Source organism: Heliconius melpomene, chromosome 19, assembly GCF_056956725.1.
Source record: "Heliconius melpomene rosina isolate 202511_hmr_F chromosome 19, ASM5695672v1, whole genome shotgun sequence".
NCBI classification, from domain to species: domain Eukaryota; kingdom Metazoa; phylum Arthropoda; class Insecta; order Lepidoptera; family Nymphalidae; genus Heliconius; species Heliconius melpomene.
Window position 1 is genome coordinate 11,455,090 of NC_140407.1, and position 25,928 is coordinate 11,481,017.

Sequence of the window (25,928 nt, forward strand, 5' to 3'; positions counted from 1 at the left end):
TTCATCAGAAATATAAAAAAAATAAATTAATAGTATCAAAACTTAAAATTCCTAGTATGCATTGTATTACCAGCATAAGTTTATTTGAATTTACCGCGCTTTGCCGGGTTCAGCTTTTGTTGGCCAGTCTCTACTTATGATTTGGATTTATGGATGTCAATTTAAACATGTACAATTTTATAATATTTGGGGTGAATAGACACGTTATGCGGAATGATTGGACACGTTGTATAGGTTGATAGAAGCAAAAAGATTTGTATATGTCACCGTAAGATTATAAAAACTTAGTTTATAATTTTACTATTGAAATTATAAACTATCCGAAAATTGAAATACATTTAGTTACATACTTAGTTTAGTTTATTTTACGTACCACACTACATATTTAGTTTATTTTACGTACCATCGATTTCTAATAACCCCACTTCCAGTCTGGGTAAAAATGTCTTATATTTTTGTATTTCATGAAGTATAAAAATAGTTTTTTTTTTATTAATTGTAAAACTAGAATTAACTTATATTTCAATAAAATTTGTCTATATTAAAGTCAGGAGCATTGTTAAAATGTAAAGTCTAAAGAATGTAAAATCTGTTGCTTCGAATGTAATTCATTTCAATCAATGAAATTGTATAGGCTTCTAATCATAGTGAATAATCATTTTATATCACTATCAATGTCAGCTTGACACTTTTGACATTTACTGATTTTCGTAGTTTTCTTTCACCTATAGACGAATATCCCATAAAATTATCTTTTTATATGTTCCTATTTTCTTGACTTAATAACATATTTTAATAAATATATCATATAAATATATAATTTCGTTAAATGTTTCTATTATCTCTGTGATAAGCGTATAACCACTAATTGAACGTGTTTGCTGTCTATCTAAAGTTACACGATTTTCCATTTTTATTATCTTAAGTCCTTAAAAGTAGTAACTGCTTTCATCAACGGAAGGCCACCAGTGTAATTACTATGGACCAATAACGCCAATAGCAATTTTTCTCTTTTTATGACAGGTAAGTCACATTGATTGTATTACTACTCATGTAAATGAGCTTTTAATTTATTTTATATATAATAATATCCTTATATTTTAAATGTTTTGCTTTAATTGAAAATTAAAATTACTTAAACAGCTTTTTTGGAAATACTGTTCAATAAAACATGAACTGTTAAATAAAAAAATTAAAAACAAGAACACAAATAAATTTGAAGCATTTAATTTCTTTTTATAATATACAACAGAGCAATTCTTCTGTCATAATTTATATATAGGAATTCATTTTTTAAAAGTTAAGCCAAATGATTCTATGCTATATGAAGAATCTATAATACTGTATAATTTAAAATATTTGGAGGATTTCATATGATTTATATGAAGTTAAAATTCTTTTTTTAGAGTTTCATTAACAGATTACTATCTGTTAATAACCAACATATGGCCACTTCATTAATGGTATGTCTAAAGATAAATAATAGAAAAAAGGCTTAATATTTAATAAATATTATTTAGTACATTCTGTCTTATTGTATAAATATAATTGTGTTAAATAATAATTGATTTAAACTGTTTTGGTATAAGGTTGGTTTAAGCTTGTTTGGTGTTGTCTGTAAATGTGATAGTTGTGGGGTCAATTTTCAATCTGGTGAATGAATTATTTATTCTCTAGTAACAAGACGAAACATGCAGTTTCACCACTCAAGATGCAATACTTCAAAAAATTTTATACAGAAAGTAAATGAAATTGATGAAATTTCCCTTAGAAATTGATGAAATCACCCTTAGTCATTTAATTATAGTGACCTATTTAAAATTACTCATCAAGTTTTAGGAAACTATAGATTATCATACATTCAATTAGGAGATAAACACATACTGCTCTTGCTTTTATTTAGAATTTTTAAAAACAATTCAGTCACACATGATTTTTACGTAATTTAGGGTCATTTACAGCATACTCATTGACCATCAAAATGTCTCCTCTTAGGAACATTTTTAATGCTACTCCAATAACTTTTGTATTCCCCAATACTTTTTTCAATTCAAATTTCCAGTAGCCCTTGAGATTATCCAGATTTTATAATATTAGTATAGTTATTATCATTGTTCACTGTCTCTGTGATTCAGACAGCAATTTTTTTTCTGAAGGTGTCTACAGGTAATACTAGGCTTGTAGACACTTCTTGCCAAATTTCATAATTCTAGGTCAACCGGAAGTATCCTAATAATTTTGATTCCCTTTATACTGCCGAATTACGGGCATATTCTTTTTTTTAAGTAAATGGAAAAAATACGATTATTTCAAGAAATCGAAGGGACAATAGATCTGAGTATATGGTTTGAATTTAAACACAATATCTCCAATCGTTCAAGCTAATATAAGGTTTAAAATTAACTATTTAAATATCTTGCGTAAAATACTTGTTTTCTATGGAAATCGTTTGCTGTATGATGGATGAAATGAAATGAAATTCAAAGTTTAATCAGTGCATTTGTATATGTCTGACACATACTATTATCAGCCTATTTATTGAAGATAATATATTTACATAAATTATGCTCGAGTTATTTTGTGTTTAACCTTCAGGTAGATATTATATATTTTTTTCTGGAATAATGTACTCAAATAGTTTTTATTAGTCATATAATTTTTTTTAATAACGAAGCTTATTAAAAAGAATTAACGAAGCTAATTGTTTTTACATACATATATTTGTAATTGTATAGGATATACGTAATCTTTTTTAATTTCGTTAGAATTTACTAACATATTTTTACCACTACCTAGCTCTGGTAACGAGGTAGCACGCGGCGATGAGCTTAGTCACTCAACACGCATTGCCTCTAGAATTCGGAAAATAGAGGATAGAAGTGGGAAGGGCGTGTTTTAACACTAAGGTCCCAGGATCCCTCTGCCTACCCTTCTATGCGGGATACAGCGTAAAGCAAAAAAAAAAGAAAAATATACATTTCGATCGAGCAATTTAATTTAATTATAAATAAAATAATTATTAATACTAAGATTATATATAACTATGTTACATATTTTAAGATTCTATTCTAGTATCCATATCAATAATATACAAATATGTATGTTTACCTTAAATTGATAGACCTGTAGTAATAATGAATATAATAAATAGTAGCTGATGAAAAGTAATATTGTGGATTCAATATATCCAAATCCTAAATATTCTGAAGAAAAATGAGCTGGATTAAAATGGTTTTATATAGATCAAGAAGTATTAACCTTCATCAATATACGAGATGTCGAAACGTTCGCTCGAGTTGTTCCGTGTGAATCAGAGTGTGCTTGGCTTTCGCGTGTTCGCACGCCTGACGCCTGAAATAGTCAGTCGAGGTGCAGTTTAGTAATTAGTGTCTAACGTCTACGGGCAACACTTATATTTAGTGCCTCAAAACTTACGTCTCCGTATTAGGCTAACTAAAAATAACTAAATTACACTTTATTTTTTTTATTAGTGTATGGAAATATGTGATTAACAGTGTAATTTAGTTTTCACATAATAAACAATGGAAAGTGTTATTTCAGTTTCTATGTAATTGTATTCTCCATTGTGCAGTGATTTTTGAGTGGGACGCGAAATTGCGTAAGTTGTCTTATTTTAATTAGTGTTGTGGAAATGTTTGTAGTGTTTATTAAATCTTTATATTAAGAAACAACTAAAATAAGTATGGCCAGCATAAACTGTGCAATAATCTACTCTATATACTAGTATTTATGGCCTACAGTTCTGTATTCTTTAATTTTGTGCCTTCGATTGTACCGATACTCTGATCTTGAACATTGAGGTTACGGATTACAAAAGTATCATGTTTATTATTGTATTATTACGTTTTTTTTTAAATTCACACATTTACAGAAGATATAAGTTTAAGAATCTGAATTGTTCTTTATATGTAGATTTTTATGTAAAATATTATTTTATAATACATATTCATTTCTGAAAAATATATATTCTACGCTGTAACCTATGCAGTAGGAACCTAGTGTTAAGACACTCCGTTTACAATTTTCTGCCGAGTTTCGGAGACATTGCGTATACACTAGGTTCGATCTGTCTACCCTGCTGTACGCGGGGTACAGCGTGAGCTTTATATGTGACAGAAAACAGTTATTATGTCTTTTTTAATTGATCTTTTCTATTAAAAATTGTTAATAATAAATATACTCTAGTAAATTACAGAAGTAAGTTTTACATTTCAATGGAAACATGTGAGTTGTATATAGTCAAACAAGAACTTTATGAATTATAGAACGTAGGTACGTGCGGACACTTGCGCATTGCTATTTAGTTAGGCATATCACAATACCAAAGTACAGTAGAGCGCGACGCTAAAGCCCATATTTATATAACCGCTCTCAAGTCTAAGTCGATCTTGAGATGCCGTTTTCATTCATTAATTACATATCTACGCCTTTTTTTCTATATATTAGACACAAAAGTGACGCCTTAAATATTTTTTTTTTCGGTCTATACATATTTTTTATAAATACTTAAATTTTATATTTTACTACTATAATACTCTTAATTTTACATTTCGATTGATTTAATGTTTTTAGACGACATGATGGAAAATTGTAAATTCTTATCACCGTAACAATTATTAATAGATAATTATCTTGATATGATTATAAGGTGGCATATAATTGTATTGACACACTTGAAATGAGATCAATTATTATTTATTACTATAAAATAAAATGTTTTAGATTAAAAATAATTAAGACTTGGGTTAAAAATTCCTTTAAGAAGTTTTTAACCTAAGCGTAGAGGTTCACGATCTACTTATAATTAAAGCGAACAAACATACATACATATATAAGCGAATATAAAAAAAATATATACAAATTTATTATCTATAGCAAAAAAAACATTTGGATTATTACATATTTCATAATTATTATTTAAATTTAGAACGAAATATTTAAACTTAGCTTATATTTACATATATTTGTTACAATACAAATCATTTACTGGAGCGCTTAAATATAAGTATATTTTAAAATATCTACATAAAAAATATACAAATAAATATTTTCCCTACTTCGATTGAAATGTCTGTCTGTATAACGATTGTTTACAAGGAATCTCCACACGACAGTGGTCTTCAATGACGTGAATTTTATTGTATGTCATCTTATAATAAATTTCTAATTAAAAACATACCCATTATTATTTTTGACATGTAAGAAAAAGAATTAATTTCTGTATCTGTCTCTGATGATATCAGCAACAATGTCTCTTGGTAACATTGTAGCTCGTGCTGTCTTAGTTAAAGATGTTTTGGAACTTCGTCCAGGTCGACGGCTGAAGTACACATATACGTTATACACGAGCTGTCTACTATCTGCTGGTATCTCTACTCGGCTTTCTTCTCCATTCTCATTACTTCTTCCGTTGTATAACCTTCTCCAACTAAACATTGTCCAGGCTGTCATGGCTTCGTCCCCGTACTGTGCCGTTTTGAGTACAATTAAATTCACTAACACAAACTCAGCTGTACACAATTATTTTGTAATTGATGAGAGATTTGGATAATTTTTCTTAATAAGCAACAAGTTGCAAATAGGATTTATTTATTGTTTGAAATGTATAGTGACGTTACGGTGGTCAAAAGATTACCGATCTTAAAGACTGATAGGTGGCAACTGGTGGTGTAGAAGCCGTGGAAGTCAACATCATCAGTCAGTTCACATAATCGTGACATCCGCTCTCTTCAAAACGTGAGCCTAATATAGTAGAGTCGATAGCTGTTATTAAATTAGAAGTGGGCTTTCTACACATTGGGCGTTGTACCGCATACAGTTGGACCTTGCCAATTACGGTGATAAAGCCGTTACTAAAATGAAATATTAATACAAAACTATTTAGGGATAACTTTATCGTTTTTGTTTCTTGTGCTCAAATAAAATATGAATTTAATATATAAACCATGTCATGAGCATTGGTAATAAAAAAAAGAGAAAAACAAACTAATTAATAAACATTATTTTTTATACAATTTTGATTTTTTATAAGATTTTATGCGTGTACTCTAGGCGGTAATTGCTATAGATTTCATTATTGTTTTTTTTAATGTTTCACAAAAATTTTTGCTAAACAGCTGCAAAGGTTGGTAACCTTAAAGTTGCATAACGGTTCATTCGTTGATTATACTAAAATAGTTAGCGGAAACTACAAACTAGACAATAATAATGGCGGCAATTTTATGGTCGCCATAAGCGTAACAATGTCAGCCTGTCCATCTGCACTAACTTTTAGATTCTACATGTCATTGTTTTATGCATTCTTCTTATAATACCTACGTAATTATATAATTATATTATATAATTACATAATTATCTACTATAACATTTTTATTCAGGCGTTTTGAATCGCTGCTATAGCTGGCGGTTGTTTTGAATATATAACTAGTTCTGCGTGCTTTCATACTTAGACAAATAGGAAGAACTGTGATTGGAATGCTTGAATAACTTAAAATGACGTCTTAATGTTTGAAGATTGCATTTAGATTTCTAATTATAAAATTGTTTGTTATTTTTATCAGAATTTGATCATTTACCTTTCTTGTTCGTTGTTTCTCTTAAATAACTGGGTCTATCAGTAAAGTTGACTAAAAAGCTTGCGTTCGTGAAGACTAGTACTATTCTCATCAAAGTCAATTAGAAGTTATGGTGTTACTAAAAAGCCCGTCTATAGGTATATAGTTATATCAGTCGCGAAAGGAAGGAAGCATCTTCCTTGGCGATAGAGTTATTAGATGTATACTTTTGTGCGTCTTGTTAAGGTGACGGACGACAGTCGGGTAGGGCTCTCTTAACGGTCTTAGTTTGTATGATTACTAACGACTAGTATGTAAGTCCTTGACTCGTACGATGAAAATCGTTATAGCTATTCTGTTTTGGTGTATAACCACAGCCGTTAATATTTTTACTATATCACACCTCATTAAAATTCGAAGTTAAATCAACAATATTTAAGCATACATCTTTATATAGAGACTTATATATTGTGTTTTGTATAAGTACCTAATAATTGTATTAGAGAAATAGAATAAAAAGAGATCTTCAATTTCTTACCTTTACCATTTTAAAAATGTTTCAGTAAAGAAATCAATTAGTACTACATTCTATCATTAAATTAGCTAACTGCCGGTTGATTAGAGTTGATTGCGATTCACTCATGGACTATGACCAGTGATCAGCCTCCTACAGCTTTACAAATGCCTTGAACTCGCGTATGACGTGTATTCTTTATTACCAATCTATATAAACTTTATAGATTGAATAACATTCGTCTTAGATTACTATTGCGTCATATGTAAATTAAAATAATTAAACTTTCCATTATCTATTTTAAATTTTATAAGTAATAATTATAATTATTTTTATGACTATTTAAACTTAGAAGAATGCTTTATTATTAAGCCATGTCCAATGCATAATATTTGTTTATTTACCTTTATAATATTTTGATATACGTTTAAGGTGTGTCTATTGTATGTGCAGTTCCTCTGAAGATATTTAGTAGCGTTATGTCAACCAATTTCACGGTAGGTCTAAATAAATATTTATTACATAGTTTAGTAAAAAGAAACTGAAGTATTTTATCGCTTATAGTTTTTTTAAACAAAAAACATCATTAGCCATATTGATAAGTTAAAATTTGTGAGCTCTTACAGGAGAAGCGGGATGACTAAGCGTATAAGTATTTTATGATTCATCGATGAATTAAAAACTTGTGGTTCGATACCGGTGTTCTGGTTCCATTACAACACATTTCATTCCTATATTATGGTCTTCTAAAAATAATTCCTTTTCACTCAACGAGTCTGTCTTGTGCGCGACATGTGTTCGGATGCCAATGGAATATACTTTTGCGCGCACCACCTGCGTCCGTCCCACTCGCACGCGCCGCAACAGCTGTTGCGTGGGCGCATGTTTAGGAGTGCCTTTAGAATTTGGCTATTTGGCTATTATACTTGCAAATCAAAACTAGGAAATTTTTACACGTTATTGAAATTTTGACAGAATGTTGTGTTCTATATTAAAATAAGTAAATAATTAAATGTTACATTTAATAATCTTTATGTTTTAGAGTTAATACTTCCGAAGTATTGCTTTTAATTAATTTTACAAAAGATATATTTATTACAAACCTGGTGTAAACTAGAAGCTAGAATAAGAAAAAATACAAAGCTGTTCTGTAACTTGAAATTTTACATAAAAATACATTGTATAGATATTAGAATTAGTGAATTTGAATTAAAGGTTACTCGTATGTGTGATGATCTCACCGGTCGTCAATCTTGACAATGCAGAGGACCGGTCGTGCGCGGGGCTCGGGGCGCGGGGCGCGGCGCGAGGCGGACGGGGACTCCATACTGCAGGGTCTCCGCGACTCACGCACGGCATGCTGTACGACCAGTCAGTACGACAGTAAAGTGGTCCGCCTCACGCGCGGCGCGCGCGCTCCTTACTAAAATATACAAACTCTATTCTTACCAAATTCGTTTCCAAATTCAAAATGTAGTTCAGTGTCTTCACAGTGATCAATTAGTGCTTTTTAGATGTACTAAAAGTGTATAAGCTTTGTGAACGGTGCACGCTACGGTCCAAGGAACAATGCTGTGGGAAAAAATAACGTTCAGCTGGCATCGGCTGTCGTTCCCAGCTACCTACCTAGCCCCCTCCCCCCGCCGCGGACCGGGTGCCGGGTTCAATGCGCCTCTCTGCGTTTATTCATCGTTTGTGGGAAAAGTTGACCCCTGCTTTTAAAATTCATTGTTAACGAATTCACACGATTTCGTTCCTGTTACTACTTACTGCATCTTAGATTAGCAGATCGAAACATATTTTTTTTTTAATAAATGCAAGACCGATTATTATTTTCTACTAAATTCTTTAAAATGACTGTCCTTTTTACATGTTGACGATAAAAATACAAAACTAGTAGACTAAGTAAAAAACGTCAAGGTTATTACTTCAATTGAAAAAACTAGTATTTCGTTTGTTTCAAATCTTACCATGTTTGTAGAGTATCAAAATCTCCGTAACTGCCTATTATCTCAGTGTGATATGGATGGCGGTGATGTGATATATTTGACAGAAGAGGTTTTTACTCGTATTGAGCAACAAGTTTACGTGTGAATATTGTGATTGCCGTTGCGAAACAACCGTTAGGTATATTATGTGATATTAAATGTTAACAGTGTTAAATAGTATTTTTGACTTTTAAAAAAGTGTTTACAAAGTGAATAAAGCGGGATAAGGATATGTGCAGTGATTTTGATTTGTGAGGACCGTACCGTACCGTATACCTAGTTGGATGTAAAAAATTAAAAATGGGAAATCAAGGATCTTCCCCGCACGAGCCGCTGGATCGCACTCAGGTGCAGAATGCAGATCTAAAAATGGTTTGACTTATTTCTATTTTCTGCTATGTCAATATTCAATTGCTTATCTGTTTCGTTTTATTAATTATTGAAAGGATAAGTTTTCTTGGAGCGAAATACAAATAACTTATTACAAGTTACTATTAATGAAGCTTTAATAAAAAAAACCCAATGACATGAGTAAACAGTTTATTTTTACTTAGAAAGTCGTCAAGTGATATTAATTATTTATATTATAATATTTTATTAATTATTACATCGCAACATTATTGCTTTATAGAATAATAATCATTAATGAAGTAAAAAAACTATTGTCCTCTGAATGGTTATTTCTTCATCTTCAGACATTTTACTTTTGTTTTCTTTCTCGTGGTATATGAAGAGATTCTAGTGTTTTATCCAATTTTTTTTACTTTGATCAAGAGTATGTAGTCACCAAAAAACGGAAAACCGAAGAACGGAAAAGAATATTCAATGCAAATATGACATTGTCGAATTTTACATCCAAATTACATCCAAAACCCTCATATTTACTGAAATAAGACTAAATACATAGTCTTATATAATTTTATACAAAAAAGAATCTATCTAGAGAACAATAACGACTCATAGAATCACAATTTCGAAAGTATACTAGTATATTCGAGGCATTCTTAGTATTTTAAGACGTCATCGTGATTATTATTAGGTCACCGATCCACATCCGTGTCTACTCAAAATAGTCTGGTGCCCACCCCATAATTTATACCCAATAAAAATTAAGCCTTAAAAATGTTAGGAAAAATATCTATAGATACGACCATCTTTGTTCATCCTTAAGCTGACCGATGTATTTAAGCCTGTAAGCCTTCCTCGATAAAAGGACTATTCTATACCAAAATAATTATTCAATTCGAACCGGTGATTCATTTGATTAATACAGCGCATTCAACTAAACAAAATTCTTCAGCTTTATAATATGAATGAAGATAATATTTTCTTATTTAATTATTGTTATATTTTGTTTTTAAAGCTTTTGACCTTTGTCACGCTGACCCTTGTCACGGTCATGAAATCCGCGCAAACGAAATTGTGGCGATCATCTTTTTTATTATTGAAAAATACAATTATCCATCGTACTCGAACTATATTTCTTTTATTTTCATACTAATTTCTTTGATTGTCTGTATTTTCGTTAACGTTTTCAAAAAATCTCTATCTCTATGTTCGTGAATGTCAAAGGAAATTACTATATTCTCTACACTATTAACGCATAAATATCCCAAACGTTCCCGAATTACATGAGTGCGCTTTTCTTCCAAACCTGCCGTTCTATGTTTATGCTTATGAATTTGATGAGCTCACTGGCTTTACATATTTAACGTTCGTGCCCCTAAAGCAACTTTCGCTCAATTTTTTTTTCTATTGTACGTACAATAGCGTGTTTTTTTTATCTTTTGCAGTACACTAGCATATTATTGAAATAATCCAATTAGTATAAGAATATATTCATATTTTTAAAGATTCAATACAAAATAAAGAGACGGATATCTCTCGTGTTAGCTCGTATCTAAAATGGGGGAGCGTTGAAGTAGCTACAACAAATGTTACTTAACAGACTTGAAATTATTTAAATATAATTATATTTCCAATATTCTCAACCATATGTCAAAATTTTTGATAATACATACATGCGGTTCTTTACACTAATATTTGGGGCAATAAAGTTTATTTAATATTCAATATTAATTTAATATTTACTTAATATTCAGAAAATACATAGGAGCTTTATAAGATACGTGAAGGAAGCGTTATGCTCGTACATACCAGCTAGTCCTTAAGACATAACTCGTATACATATATTAAAATGTATGACGCCTTAAGACGTGGATGAAATATTTTATTTGATAACTTTGTCTGTAAATTCTGTATGGGCGTGTAATCTTATCATTGTCGCATTACAGGTGTCTTAATGTTAGGCTTTCGTAGTTTTTACATTTGCCTGAGATAAATCATTGCAAATGTTTTAATTTAAACTGCACTGCGACATCATCTGTTTATATTTGTGACACTAAAATATAAATAGAATATATCGTAATGGATCGGTGTCTGTACATGGAAGATATATGTAAAACAAAAAATGTTTTTGGGACATTTAATATCGTAATAGAACCTTTAATAACATTAAATATCGTAATTTTTATTTTTTTTGTCTGTTTGTCTAATATAATAGGTAGATATTGCTGTTAAAATGATATTATTATAAGAAAACGAAAGCAATGCAGATTAGTGTATTAGTAATTATATAGTTCAAGCGGGCGAAGCCGCGAGCGGATCGCTAGATGTAAATATAACGCTATGATACTCAATTCATCGAATGAGTTAAATGAATATTGTTTAAAAGCGTTGACTTTATATAAGGTATTCATTTCGTAACATTATTTTGCGTAAAATATAGTCAGTCAGTCATACGTGGGCCGGTCTTCTCAGAATAGCTTGGCACTTTCAGCATTCGCCCACTGAAAGCCATATAAACACAATGGTGTCTATTTACCAAGCGCAAGTACACAAGTACCAGCTATTTGCTTCTCTCCGTCTCGCTCCTTTACGTGAGTAAACAAGTATGAAAAGAACGTTAGTAAAGGAAACAATAAAGAAAGATAATATGAAAATCTTCCAAATAACTATACTGATTATATTTATTAATTCATATCATCAACGTCACTTATGAAACATTTTTGATAATAATAAACATTATTGACTTAGTTAATACCTTTGTTTTTATATAAAAGCATTTTTTTGGATATGTACATAATATGTAAATAATTTTATTATATTCTCATATTTCGTATCAAAAAATTGTTTTCTAAAATTTATACAAATATAGCTACTGCTGGATGGCCGCTGCACGCAAACACTATTAATTGTATTTATAATTGCAGAATTATACACGTGTATGTTTATTATTTGTTAAACTTATTATAAACGTAGACTGTAGACTATTAAATGTAAAATAAATAATAGTACCGCTGTGTGCTGTGCTCTAAAAAGTACGATTTTCCTAATTTTCATATCCGGTTTTTGTTAAACTATGATTGTTTAGCTAGAGAAAGCCAAATTAACAAGTATATTTGTCATGGACCTAGTTATAGTTGTTTACCGACATACATATTTAGATAATTTCTCTCTATATTTAGTTATTGAGAAATTTTAGTGACCAAAGTCTATTTATAAATCAATTAAGTAAAATAATCAAAACATATATGGGTAAAAAGAAATACTAGTAAATAAACCAACATTTTGTTTGTCTATCGTTCAAAAAGCAGTTAAAGCAAAAATAACAAGGTAAATGTATTATTTACCTTATGAGCCCTGCTTTAATATAAGTTATTACATAAATAATTATAAAAAAATGTAAATTTGTGAAAATGAAAAAAATATGCTACGATAAAAATATAAAGGAATTCTAATTTAGTAGTCTTAAAATAGGTATATGTAGATAATAAATTAATGTAATTGTAATTGCATTCACCTACAGATAGATAAAATAAAACAATATATTTAATATGATATATGGTAATTATTCCAGAAGTCCTCGGTGCGCAGTTCTCTGAGGCGGGCGCGCGCCGGTGCCGCGCTGTCGCCGCCGCGCGCTGGCATGGAGCGCCTGCGACGCTCCTTCCGCGAGTCGTTCAGGCGGCGCAAGGGCTCGCCGCCCGAGTCCGCGCGCCCGCACCAGTGGCACGCGGACGAGGCGGCGGTGCGCGCCGGCACGTGCACCTTCCCCGTCAAGTACTTGGGGTGCGTGGAGGTGTTCGAGTCCCGGGGCATGCAAGTCTGTGAGGAAGCTCTCAAGGTTTTAAGGGTGAATATGTTTTTTTTTTATTTTCTGAATTTGGTTTCGGTCTGTATAATGTGTTGTGACTGTCATGGTTCGATCCCGACAAGGACAAGATCGAAGCAAAGCCCAGCATTGAGTTCTGCCACTCAACACGCAATGCCTCCAAAAATTGGCGGAAAGTGGGGAACGAAGTGTCTTAACACTGAGTTCCTTCTGCCTAACCTGCTGTGTGCGGGATACAGCGTGAAGCTAATTTAATTATTATTTTGTTTTTAATGTGTTGTGAAAGTCACACCATTCCTCACTACGCCACGATGGCATAATTGGGAATATTTTGACTGGAAAAGCGTCGGTTGTGTGTTGACGAACAGGAAGTATTTCTTAGCTAGGCAGAAAATGGAGACGATATTGTGTACGCGTACATTTTCTAACGTTCTTACATGCTAAATGTCACTTAGATATAGATTGTTTTGAGTAAATACATTCTGTATCATTCCAATCCAAGTATTCCATTGATTAAACACCCCTAAAGTCAATTGGTGTATAATATTACCGATCTTGCAACCTTACAAGTGCAGACAAAATCCTTCCGTTCCACTGCTTAAGTGTTTACATTAGATATTTCCGATTTGTAACCTGAAAAGGAAGAGGAAGCCTTAATGAACTACAACTGGTAATTAAGAGCATTCATCTTTGAAACATATTCACAAAAACTTACGAGGCCAGTCGACAAAACGGGAAGAAATTTCTTTTTTGTTTATGTGCTTAAGTAAAAAAAAACAAAACATATTTTTGGTAGTGATGTTCCATTTCATTGTGTTAAATAATATTTTTCATTTAATAGTTAAATGTAAATAAGTATTGAATGTAATTGCAGAATTCACGGCGACGTCCCGTGCGTGCCGTCTTGCACGTGAGCGGTGACGGGCTGCGTGTGGTGGAGGAGGAGACTAAAGGGCTTATAGTCGATCAAACGATTGAAAAAGTGTCTTTCTGTGCTCCCGATAGAAACCACGAACGAGGATTTAGGTAAGCTACATTGTTTGTTGACGCTCACTTTGTATTTTTTTAGCTTTACGCTATATCCCGCACATAGCAGGGTAGCTAGAGGGAACTTGGGGAACATAGTATTAAGTCACTCAGATTCCCATTAATATGCTTCTGTTTCTAATTTTGCACCGTATACTTGAGGCGTTTCATATTTCGTACCGAACTCAACGCCGCGCTGTACTTTGTTGCCAGAGCGATTATGTGAAACTATTAAATACTTCATTCCCCCGAGCGGGCATCGAATCCCCAACCGGCGCGTTCACAGTCGCACGCTTGTGCCCCTGGGGCACGACGGCCTCAATGTTATTATTACTCGCACATATTTTAATTGAATGTAATTTCGTAAACTTCCTTAAACTGTAACATTTAAAAAAAGGTAAACGGTAAACTGATTGTTATTTAATTAGAAATATTTTCGAATGTAAAACAATTTACACATCCGACTGGTATGTTCACATTATAAATTTAAATTATAAATGATGTAAGCGTTTGCAATTAGCTCGATTTCTTAATTATTTCTATTTTTATCGAATAGTAAACGTATACGCCCACATTTGTGAATTGAAAAACATGTTTATAATAAAAAATAATCTATTTCGGCAAGTTCTCGTCTGCAAATATTACATCAACACATATTTTTACATTGCCAAAGTTTGGCTATTTAAGTGGGTTAAACATTAGCCTAGTCATAGGTGATGTTCTGGCAAGGTGCCATCTTTAGTTCGTGACTAGACCGTTCTTATACACGCCCTTCCCTTCGTAATAATAAACAAAAGATGTATTTCGTTTCACAAGAATTAAGCAGCGCATTACAAGCACTTTATATTTTTATTGCGAATCTTATCTACACTATAATGTAATCATAGGAGCAAACTGCCACATTCTTTCTCTCGTTATCTTTGCTAAAATATTCGTATAGAGTTCTCCGGCCCAATGAGCTAATCCCGTTATTGCCTTATGTAACCACAGCCGTCAGTGACTTCTTGCCACAATCTTCCTGAAGTGAAACCTAAGTAATGTCTGAACAAGCCATCCAAGGCGACATGACATAAGTAGTCTCATTGATACTTTGTTCAAGATTATGTAACAGCTTTTTCTATAATATAATGCCCATAGCCTTGTATTTACATATTTACTTTATATTTTTAAATACACATTAATAAAAATGAAATACTGATAACATAGTTTACAAAGGCTCAACTGATAAACCGTAGGTACGTTACACTTATAATATTTTGTGCTCATAGAATAACTAAAGTGATTAAATTGCGATTATTTTAGATTCTAATAATAAAAAATACTAGAGAAAGAGCTGAAGATAACCAATACAAACCCAATATTATTATGACTTAATCGTCGCAATTGCTAATAAATGTTAGAGAAATGAACGTATATTCCAATGCAAAATTATCTAAAGTTATTACTATGCTCTCTTAAAATAAACACTAGCGTCTGAAAATATAAGAATAAATTACAATTTCTAAATAATTAAAAAGTAGGTATCTCTTACATAATACCATAGAGAACAATTGCGTACTTTTTTATCTTTTATCTATACAAATAACATTTGTACGTATGTGAAATATTGTATGTATATTAAAATCCTAAAGAAAAAGAATGTTGGCAGAAGTAATGTAGGTACATAATATCATGTGTTGATGACTGACCATAGTCTCATCGTGATATGGGCTGCCCGCCTTTAAAACCCTTTAAAAAAATAATACAAAAAAATGTTTCCAATTATAATATGATATAATTTTACAAAATTCCTACAGGAATGGGAAAAACATGATTTAACATAATGCTTTAATAGGCGGTCCTCGACTTATGTCGTTCGGAGTTATGTCAACTCGTCACTATTCCTCATACATACGTCAATTGTTTCTATTTCCGGCACAGGCGAATGAATTCATTTGTCGCGAGTCCAACTTTGCAAGGCGAGCCAAAGAACCTATACTAAAAGAACTTTTTGAATCATTTACAAATAGGTGAATGCCATGATTTTTTTTATAAGAAAATTTTAATCGTAATTTTCAAAGAAGTTTAATATTAATTGCAAAATTTGTGCGGCATTTCAGTGTCACTAAGGTATTCCTGTAGGTATGATAACAAGAAGAAACATCAGTAATCTAGAATTGATATTTTTTTAAGCTAAAAATTGAATTTAATATTTCTCATTACAAACGAGTATTTTGCACATTAATGTGAGTAGTTTGTAGATTTCACAAGTAGTAGTACATAATTATTTTAGGAACTTAATTTTGATAATAAGGCGTAAATTTTGTTATAAATGTAGTTTTTTTTATATTTTGCGTCGCCTTAATACTTGGGTTTTACATGTTAACATATGAAAAAATGTGTCTCGCACTCCTCGCACGGCATGTTGGTTTCTTGAACGTTTCGGGCGGCAACTAGTAAAGTAATAAAATATTTACAGTTACATCTGCCGCGACGGCACTACGCGGCGCTGGATGTGCCACGGGTTCCTGGCGTCGCGCGACAGCGGTGAGCGCCTCTCGCACGCGGTGGGCTGCGCCTTCGCCGCCTGCCTCGAGCGCAAGCAGCGTCGCGACAAGGAGTGCGCCGTGTCTATGAGCATTGACGCCGCCAGCCACGCCTTCACGCGCCAGGGCTCCTTCAGGAAGTCGGGTACGATGTCTCACATTTATTTACTCCGTTTTTCAATCTTTAAAGCTAATTATTAATTATACAATTTGTTCAAATTATTTTACGTCGTAGATTTCCAATTTTTACATATTTTGGCTTTAAGTTTTTTTTAATAACAACTGTCGTATGTTCACGTTAATTCGTTTATATAAAACACATAATGTCCCGCAGGTATAACAAATCGGCGCGCGTCGGAGGCGGAAGGGCGCGCGGAAAGCTCTCCGCCCGCGCCGGCGCCGGTGGGAGCGCCCCCCGCTGCCCCGCGGTCCGCGCACAACCCCTTCGCGGTGGAGCGCCCGCACGCCGCGCCGCACCTGCTGGAGCGCCAGGGATCCTTCAGAGGATTTGCGCATCTCAATAACAAGTTAGCTATTATTTTATAAAACATAATAAACGTTGAACGTAGCGGAATTTGAACCCGCATCTCTTAGAAACTGTTCAAGCGCTCTGGCGACCAAGCCATACGTTATCATCAAGCTACGTCGAAATTCTTATACGCCTATTACAACTTATTTATTTTATACACATAGGATGATAGTCAAGCAATTCTTTCAAACAAGTCAAAGCATTTCTTTATTTTTCAAATGTAGAATAACACTTTAAATGTTTAAACTTTTAAAAATAAGAAATGTTTTAACAGAAGTGAATATAATATGAAGCCATCAATGACGCGACAGTTTTGGGTTCGATTCCTTCTCGATGGAATTAATTATTTTCGTTTCCTTGCCCTGGTAACAAGAATAAGCGCGGCGTTGAGTTGCCTCGCTCTATACGATCTCGAAAATTGGCTTTTTATTGGAGAACAGACTATTATGATCCCTCAACCTAACTCGCTATATTACACAGAATACAGCATGGACGTAAAAAATATGTTTAACAATAATTATTTACTCATTCCAGTTCACCATTCAAACGTCAAATGTCATTGCGTATCAGTGAGCTGCCTTCTAACTTGGAGCGGCAGCGTATTGGCCTCGGCTCGCCTAACAACGCGTTGCACGCCTTGCCCGCATTGCCCGCTGTGCCCACAGTGCCCGCATTGCCCGCACTGCCCGTAATCCCCGCTTTGCCCGCTTCGAATCCGTTGCCCGATGTTGCACCTCTGGAGGTAATTTTATTTTTTTACACTTTGACCCTGGTGTTAATGATTTTTTATTATATATTAAGACCGGGCAAGGGAGCTAGCAGGTCACCTGATTTTAAGTTATTCTTATTACCGCTGCCTATGTTATGTGTAGCACCAGAGGAACCATTAATCTATCAGTTGCCGGTTGTGGGTTCGATTCCCGTACAGAATTGCAGTAGTAGTAAGTGTTTACACGATATAACGCATGCGCATGCATCACACGTAATACAGGTATGGATAAATTTAGCAAAATGAAAGAAAAATCTACCTATCATAATCATACCATCTTGATTAATTTCTTTAAATATTTTACCCTATATTTTCTTTCCGTAAAAGGAGCGCTGACGCTTCCATCCTGTATATACAAACTGGTGTAGTAAATTATATGTACTTACGTTTTAGTAAAGTAAAATTGTAATAATTGTAAATTAAAGTTGTAATAGTTGTAGTATGTGTGTTAGTTTTAGGAACGTAATAATTTGGCACATTTTTATAGTTTATATACAGAAGGAGCTCAGGATGCTAATATTAATTTTAGATAATTAATTAAAAAATACATTAAATTAAGGTGAAACACACTGTGGGGTGTATAACACATATGTAACACTTTGATATAAAGTGACACTTACGTTTGCAGGAGAGGCAGGAGTCGCCGTCGCGTGACGCGGTATCGGAGATGTGCCAGCAGCTGTCGCTGGGGCTGCGCGCTCTGGCCGAGGAGCCCGTGCCGGCGCCCGCGGCCGCGCTGCCACACCCCGACGCGTGGCTAGGACGCGTGGCGCGCGCGCCCGCGCTTGCCGCTGCCGGCCGTGCCGCCTCCTACGCCGGCCACGAGCGCACCACCACCAACCCTTTCCTCACCGCCGCGCCCGCCCCCCTGTAAGACGTAACGCAACGGTTGCGAGATCCGTTCCCACTTGAGGGAATTGATTACCCTTTGTTTAATCGCTCTGGTAAAAATACAAAGCGCAGCGTTGAGTTACGCATTCGAGTCAGTCAACACGCAATGGTAAAAATTAGTAAAATTGGTAAAAGGGAACACTAGATTCCCTACATCTACCTTCCTATTTGCGGAACACAGCGTAAATCTAAAAAAGATGCTGATATTAAAATATCTCTACAAATGTCTCAAATTGAATGTTAATAGGCATGCATTTAATGGCAATTCACTATGCTTAAATAAGATACGTACTTAATTTTTAATATTTTCGAGCATTGGCAAGTAATATCGTTACTATTCTTATATTCATGTTTGAATTAAAACCAACTTGTATGGTTTAGAATAATGATTGTTGTTGAAATATAAACTGTCGATGTCTGTAACGAGTGAGTGAATTATACCCTTATACACTCAATACTCGATTCTAAATTAAAATGCCAATATAATATTTGTAATGGGCTGCCACTATATATATATATTCACACTGAGATTATTTTTTAAACGACGTCAATCCGATCCGACTCATCATTTACTAAATATGAGAGAGAAAAAGTAATTAATGTAATAATCTATTCTTACATGCTACATTGTGCTTTTATATATCGGTGTTGTTAATTTTATATCAAATTTCATATATTTCTTACTATATAATACTACTAGCTAAATGTTCAATAGCATTTTGAAAATGATATATTGACGGAACGTCCATCATATTCACTTAATTGATAATTCAAATATAATCGTGTATAATTATAATGTAAAGCTTGTAGTAGTTGATGTTGACACTCGAGCACGTTTATATTCATGCACGCCTCGTGGCAATTTAAATAATTAATTATATTGGACATAATTATAAGTATTTTTCAAACGGACACCAGTTTTACGGTGCATGGCACTTTGACTATACCTTTCTGGTTACTAAATTTTGATTGTACTTTATCATAAATAATAATCAGAGATGACTTAGTTTTCGACGACTCTACATAACCAACAACCTTAAATAGAAGTGGTTATAAAAATGACCTTTTCTAAAAATCGTATATTGTATTAGAATTCCTCAGTAATAAGCACGGAGCTTCCGCCGCACCTAGTGTTGTATACTATACGTAAGCTAAGACTCCCGCGTCATTCGTCCATTGACAGTATTACGCGCATTGTTCCAGCTCACATAAACTACGTAATTGTATTATACTTTTGATATGTTTATTATTTTTTTCTTCTTTTATGTATATAATTGTAAATTTTGTAGGATACGCATAACAACCACTTGTGCATCTGTTTTGTTTATATTTTTTTTATATTATTAATGTGGTCGGTGATGTTTCTATTGAACAAATTGTAATATAGTTTGTACTTCAGAGCACGTATGTTTTGTGTGACGATACTTAATGTAATGTTAATTAGTTACTGAAACTTTTTTGTTATTTTTTATAGGTAATTAATTATTGAAAGCGACTTCTTATCGTTGTCTGTGACTAAAACGAACAAAAAGAGGATTTGAGGTGTTCATTGTTTAGAGATTCGCTTCGCCTCGACTTATGTTCACTCTACCGTTACTGCCGGTTCGAGGAAACTCAGTTCCTGGATATCTATTTATAGTATCCGATACGAAGTGAAACTGTTAAGGTTGAAATTCTTGACTGACGCAAATGTACTTACATTTAATGTACATTAATATAAAACTTCATATTATTTCTAATGAAAAGCACAATGGTTACTGCACAATAATTGTTGCATTTTACATTCCATGTGATTCAATATTCTAAAACTGACTAAACCTTTAAAGCATATCACTAGTTAGTGTCTCAGTTTCTAACTTCTTAATTAATTTTCAGAGTACTTAATGTTTGTGAAAACAAAAATTTTGCTACTTAAAACATCTTACTTTTATTGAAAGTACCTATATTTTTATAAATAATTTCTTTTCGATTATTTTAGTAACTCATAAATATAATAGTTTTACAAATGGTGATAATATATATTTGGTGTAATAAAAAGTAATATTTAAATGCTAATAGCACGTTTACGAATATCCTGCACGCAAGTATGTTATATTAAAATTGGCGACTTTATAACCGTTTCATATGATTGTTCTGTAACTAGACACTAATGACTCGCTTAATCGGATAAGTACTTATTACCGCGAACCATATTTTCTTATGTACCCTCTTAATATATATTTAAAATTTATATTTTTTAACATACTGTACTTAATATATCAAAATTCACTTGTTCCCAAATGTTGAGTGTTATTTTGTATTTCTACTGAATTTATTTTTTGTCTAAATTATAAAAATCATGTACATAACTGGTGTTAATTACATATGTAGATATTTTAGATAACAAGAGTTCAAATATTATAAAGAGAGTAATAAATATTATGGTTAGTTGAGAATGTGTTTTACTTTATTAACCTAGATCTGTTTTTACTCTTTATTCAGTCCATACAAAAGAACGTAGTGTCAAGACATTGCACAATATTTTCATTCCCTAGCTCTGGTAACCTAGGCAAACCAATGCAATCCACACTTGGAATCGAATTCGTGCCGAAATCTTTAGTCAATTCGGCGGAAAGTGAGAAATGGAAGTGCCCAGGTTCCCTCTGCCTATCCTGCTATGTACAGAGATACAGCGCACAACTAAAAATAATAAAACAAACATCGACATCTTATAAGATATCCTCTAATAATATAATATTGTAATCGTGATTTGTGAAACCTTTAGACTAACAGGTCATGGTTAACCTGTCAGTAACTTAACGTATTACAAACAAGTTCATCGTTCATTAACGCAGGATAAATTCTACTTTATAGGATATAAAATAAAAGATACATTATGATTTGCTGTACCGCTTTTTAATTTATACACGAATATATCAACGGCATAAACTTCAGTGTCTACGTACTACCTAAACAACATAACTATTGTCTGTATTATTTACCTATACAATAAGTTATATAGTAGTGATTTGAGAGTTTCACTTATAATTACAATAATACATATACATAAATAGATGACAGCTTTAATACTTAACGGGAATCACTTGCACTACAGCTTGCCAGTTTACAAGAAACGCTAGTATATCTCGTTTAGACTTGTCTTAGATGAACTAAGTTTTTACTAAAAATTTACAAATATATAAAACTAATTATATATATAATACATTGATTTATACTGCTACATTTTAAATATATTTCGCCTTAAAATAGCTTGCAGAGACTAGTATATTATGAATATCAAGAACATATAAATCTATTATTTTTACATAAACACAGATAGCAAGCAAGAGCGCTAATAGACAAATTCACAAAGTGATCTAGTTATTGGCGTGACATTTTTTTGACACGTTATTTCTCAGGTTGGAAAAGAAACTTAAAACCAAAATATTTTACTATACAATATTTTCAACGTATAAAACAGTACTGAATAGTTTTTTATATATAATTTATATTTTATTTGGGGTGAGGGAGGAATGATTGTGATAAAATGCAACAAAAATCTTCTCACAAAAACTTCACTTAAAAATAAATAATACACTTAAATGCGACATTCTACCAAATTAGTTCAATTATAGGACAAAATATCTTAAATAAACAAAATTTACATTTATATAATTAGCGTGACACACAATATGCATATTAATAACAGGTATTATTAATATGAAAAATATATATATTTCTTTCACTTTCCTTGGCTTGTGAATGGAACACGCAATCATGACTAGCACTATGTTAATGATAAGAATTAATTCTGTAATTTCCAATAAAATATCATAAATTTGGCATAAAAATAAACTATATTATAATTCATTATATTAAAAAAACCTTAAAAACAAAAAAAATATCACATTTTTTTTAATAGCAAATTTAGACGTCAATATAATATGTATTGAATATAAATAATTTTCGCCACAGAGATATATTTCATATTATAAGTTTCGAAATTAAAATCTAAAGTATAATTAACTATTACAGGTCTTACATTTATTAATACTGACATTTCATAAAATCATAACATCCAATTTCAAATAATTAATATACAAGACTTCCTTATCATCAATTCTTTTCATATATTAATCTTTATAGAGTTTAAAATTTAATAACAGGCTGCCAACGTGTTTGTACGACTTTTTTGCTAAGAGCTTAATACTAACTTAAGTCTTAATTTTAAAAAAAAGGCAAACAAACAATACTAAACAAATAATTTAAATTAGACATATACCTATATTTTGTCATCCTGTAAAATAAGTTATATATTGCAATCTACATGTATATGCCAGCAACCTTACCTATCTTTTGCAGTATATAATATAGAAGTAAGCCATAAAAGAATACACAGATAGATATCAATAATGGTAATTTATATAAACCATAATGCCACTTGAAGTAACATCTAACTTTGGTGATTATTATTAAAAATATAGCTCATTTGTAGATGCCAGTACATTATCATAATATATTCATATTCAATAGGTGATTGCTTCATGCAGAGATGCTATGGATGTCTCTAGTGTTTTGGATTTGGATGTGGATATAGTAAGAATATAATAATAAATAAGAATTATATCAGTTTCGGTTACGGATATTACATTTTTAAGCACAATAATGATAAGTTTTCTAATAAATATATATGGGCCACTAATTTATAATTTATTTTTATTTCAGGTGCCTCTCAGATATTATCTTATTAAGTCTTATTTTTAAAGAATCAGTTATTGACAATGAAGTTATTAGAGGTTTTTTTATTAATTCAATAAAAACCTACAAACTTTTGATCAATACAAATCTTATTTACAATCCACCCATATCTAAAATTATCTGACACTATGTCGGATTCGATTACGGCTAAGTTTAGAGCTCCATAACATCCCTGGTTTAAAGTGATTGCTTAAAAAGGCAATTATTCATTCAATATTGTCGACTATACACATATAAAAAGACAAGTAAATTTAAAACATACACACAATATAATAATATTGACTATTTACAAGCATTATAGATTTCAGAAATAGGCAACAGAATGTTAAATGTTATTAATTTGTACATATCGTTTATTTATGAGTTATTGTGAAATATGAAATTTTAGAAATGTAGAAATTATATAAAATTAGGTGACTTTAAAAGGCCTAAATTTGTAATACTTAATTTTTTTTATAAATATTAATACAAAATCGATGATTTTAATAAATTTGTAATGATTATTTGAAATATCAAAATATATTTTCTATAGAAGAATAACGTTATAACAGTATTTATCAAAAACAAAAGGCATTTGATAAAAAAATAATATAAACATTGTAAACAGGAAACAAAATACATGTATATAATGCGAAACAATGCAAGTAAAAGTATATTAAACATATGCAAGTATAAATATATGACAGAAGCAGCAGATGAAATACTATATATGAATAGTTATATTATATTTTTAATTTTTGTTTTAGCTTTTTACGTCGATATTAGGATTGTAGCACTTAGTCTATGATTCAAACAAGCTTATTAGTTCATAGAGGCTACCTAAGCAATACATACTTCTTATATTTGTAAAAATAACAGTAGTATTACATTTGAATCGCTGTTATTACATATGGTCAGTAATAGTGTGTGTGATAATAGTAGTTTATTGTATAGATATTGTGAAAAACAAATTTTCAAAACAATGCTACAAATTTATGTAGTACTTACTTATTTTGCCATACATAGAAAAATTGATTTGATAATATTGATTAATTACCAAGTTTAGTGTCACATATTTTGCAATTTTACACCTCATTTTAGATAAAAATTAAGAAAAATAAGATATATGAACAGTAAATGGATGTTTATATGAGATGTTGATTGATCGGTTACTCGTTGGCGTGTATTTGGTCGTGGCAACGGCGGCACACGCGCACGGGGCGAAGCGCGCGCAGGCGGCGCACGGGCGCCTCGTAGCGCGAGCACCGCCCGCAGAACACTGCGCCACACTCGCGGCAGTGGTGGCGCCGCTCCAACGCCGTGAACCGCACCTGGGACCGACTTACGTGACTGACCTGACTGACTGACTGACTGACTGATGATCTTAATGGTAACTTAGATCAGATTTCAAAAATATAATTATTTAACTAATTAAGCCACCGATATTCAATTCAAATATTGTGTTACAGTGGCGCAGCGGGAAACCATTTAGCAGTTATTGCGAGACTTGTGGGTTCGGTACTTACTCGCGTGAATTATATTTAAATTATTATATGCTCTTATAACAAAATTTAATGTTCTGTGGTAAGTTACTTCCTTTCTTGAATTCGGATAGAAAGGAGATACCTTGATACTAGGTGTTTTGCTTAGTCTGTTTTCGGCAAAAACAAGAAGTTGCAATATAATTCACATTTAAAATAAAGCTATTAAATGTACAAGTAAAAAGTATATGATTCATAGATTTTAAATATTATATTAGTACGTTTTTGCTCCACGTGCAATAACTCAAAAATTGGACCGTAAGTGGAGAACGGAATGGTTCTCCACTTACGGTCCAATTTTTGAACATTAGGTTATCCTGCTGCATGTGGGATATGGTGTAAATAAATTAACTACCTGACACTGTGTACAATAGGGCGCAGTATCATCCCGTATCCAGTGGTCGGCCGGTCCCCCCTTGGCGCCGGCTGCACTCGTCATGTCCGGTGCGGACCATCGGAATATCTACAACATTTAAATCAAACGGGTTTACTTCTGTTAAAGGCTACTTCATACTAAAAAGTTAAAAGCTACTTCTACTTTTTTCATTTAAAAAGAGACCAATAAGAATAACACTTAATATTCATATTTTTATTAAAAAATTATATAAAAATAATATAAATAAAAAAAATGTCTAATAATAATAGTTCAGTGAAAAATGGTAAAATATATGTGTTAATTT

The 25,928-nt window shown here is 32.2% G+C and overlaps 2 protein-coding genes and 1 long non-coding RNA gene across 9 annotated transcripts in view; 1 reads left to right on the forward strand and 2 right to left on the reverse strand.

Annotated features, from left to right (window-relative positions):
- Window positions 1–696: 696 nt before the first annotated feature.
- On the forward strand, window positions 697–21,426 carry LOC146528746 (protein numb-like). Of its 3 annotated transcripts, none has more exons than XM_085203855.1 (7): window positions 697–1,023; window positions 12,997–13,272; window positions 14,126–14,277; window positions 16,736–16,947; window positions 17,137–17,329; window positions 17,866–18,073; window positions 18,729–21,426. In XM_085203855.1, the coding sequence occupies exons 2-7, from the start codon at window positions 13,066–13,068 to the stop codon at window positions 18,972–18,974; spliced, it is 1,218 nt and encodes a 405-aa protein (XP_085059981.1). In that variant the 5' UTR covers window positions 697–1,023; window positions 12,997–13,065; the 3' UTR covers window positions 18,975–21,426. The 3 variants fall into 3 exon arrangements, with proteins under 3 accessions (XP_085059981.1, XP_085059982.1, XP_085059980.1); XM_085203856.1 differs by lacking the exon at window positions 697–1,023 and adding an exon at window positions 3,339–3,619; XM_085203854.1 differs by lacking the exon at window positions 697–1,023 and adding an exon at window positions 8,471–9,449.
- LOC146528747 (uncharacterized) lies at window positions 715–8,444 on the reverse strand. Its single transcript, XR_014879132.1, has 2 exons — window positions 8,331–8,444; window positions 715–3,351 (listed from the first exon to the last, which is right to left on the reverse strand). It is a non-coding gene; the product is annotated as an uncharacterized LOC146528747 (long non-coding RNA).
- A 438-nt stretch (window positions 21,427–21,864) lies between the features above and the next one.
- Window positions 21,865–25,928, reverse strand: part of bchs (WD repeat and FYVE domain containing 3 bchs) — a 34,837-nt gene continuing 30,773 nt past the window's right edge. For all 5 annotated transcript variants that reach the window (XM_085203853.1, XM_085203850.1, XM_085203851.1 and 2 more), the window contains 2 exons: window positions 25,604–25,711; window positions 21,865–25,038 (listed from right to left, as the gene is read on the reverse strand). In XM_085203853.1, coding sequence (XP_085059979.1) covers window positions 24,877–25,038; window positions 25,604–25,711 — 270 coding nt within the window. In that variant the 3' untranslated portion in view covers window positions 21,865–24,876. The remainder of the gene's footprint in view (window positions 25,039–25,603; window positions 25,712–25,928) is intronic.

Bases quoted from the DNA above. Each gene is read 5' to 3' on its own strand.
- LOC146528746 (XM_085203854.1), top strand. From the start codon at position 9,378: ATGGGAAATCAAGGATCTTCCCCGCACGAGCCGCTGGATCGCACTCAG. The intron at 13,273-14,125 runs GTGAATATGTTT...ATGTAATTGCAG, and splicing joins AAGCTCTCAAGGTTTTAAGG to AATTCACGGCGACGTCCCGT. The intron at 18,074-18,728 runs GTAATTTTATTT...TTACGTTTGCAG, and splicing joins CCGATGTTGCACCTCTGGAG to GAGAGGCAGGAGTCGCCGTC.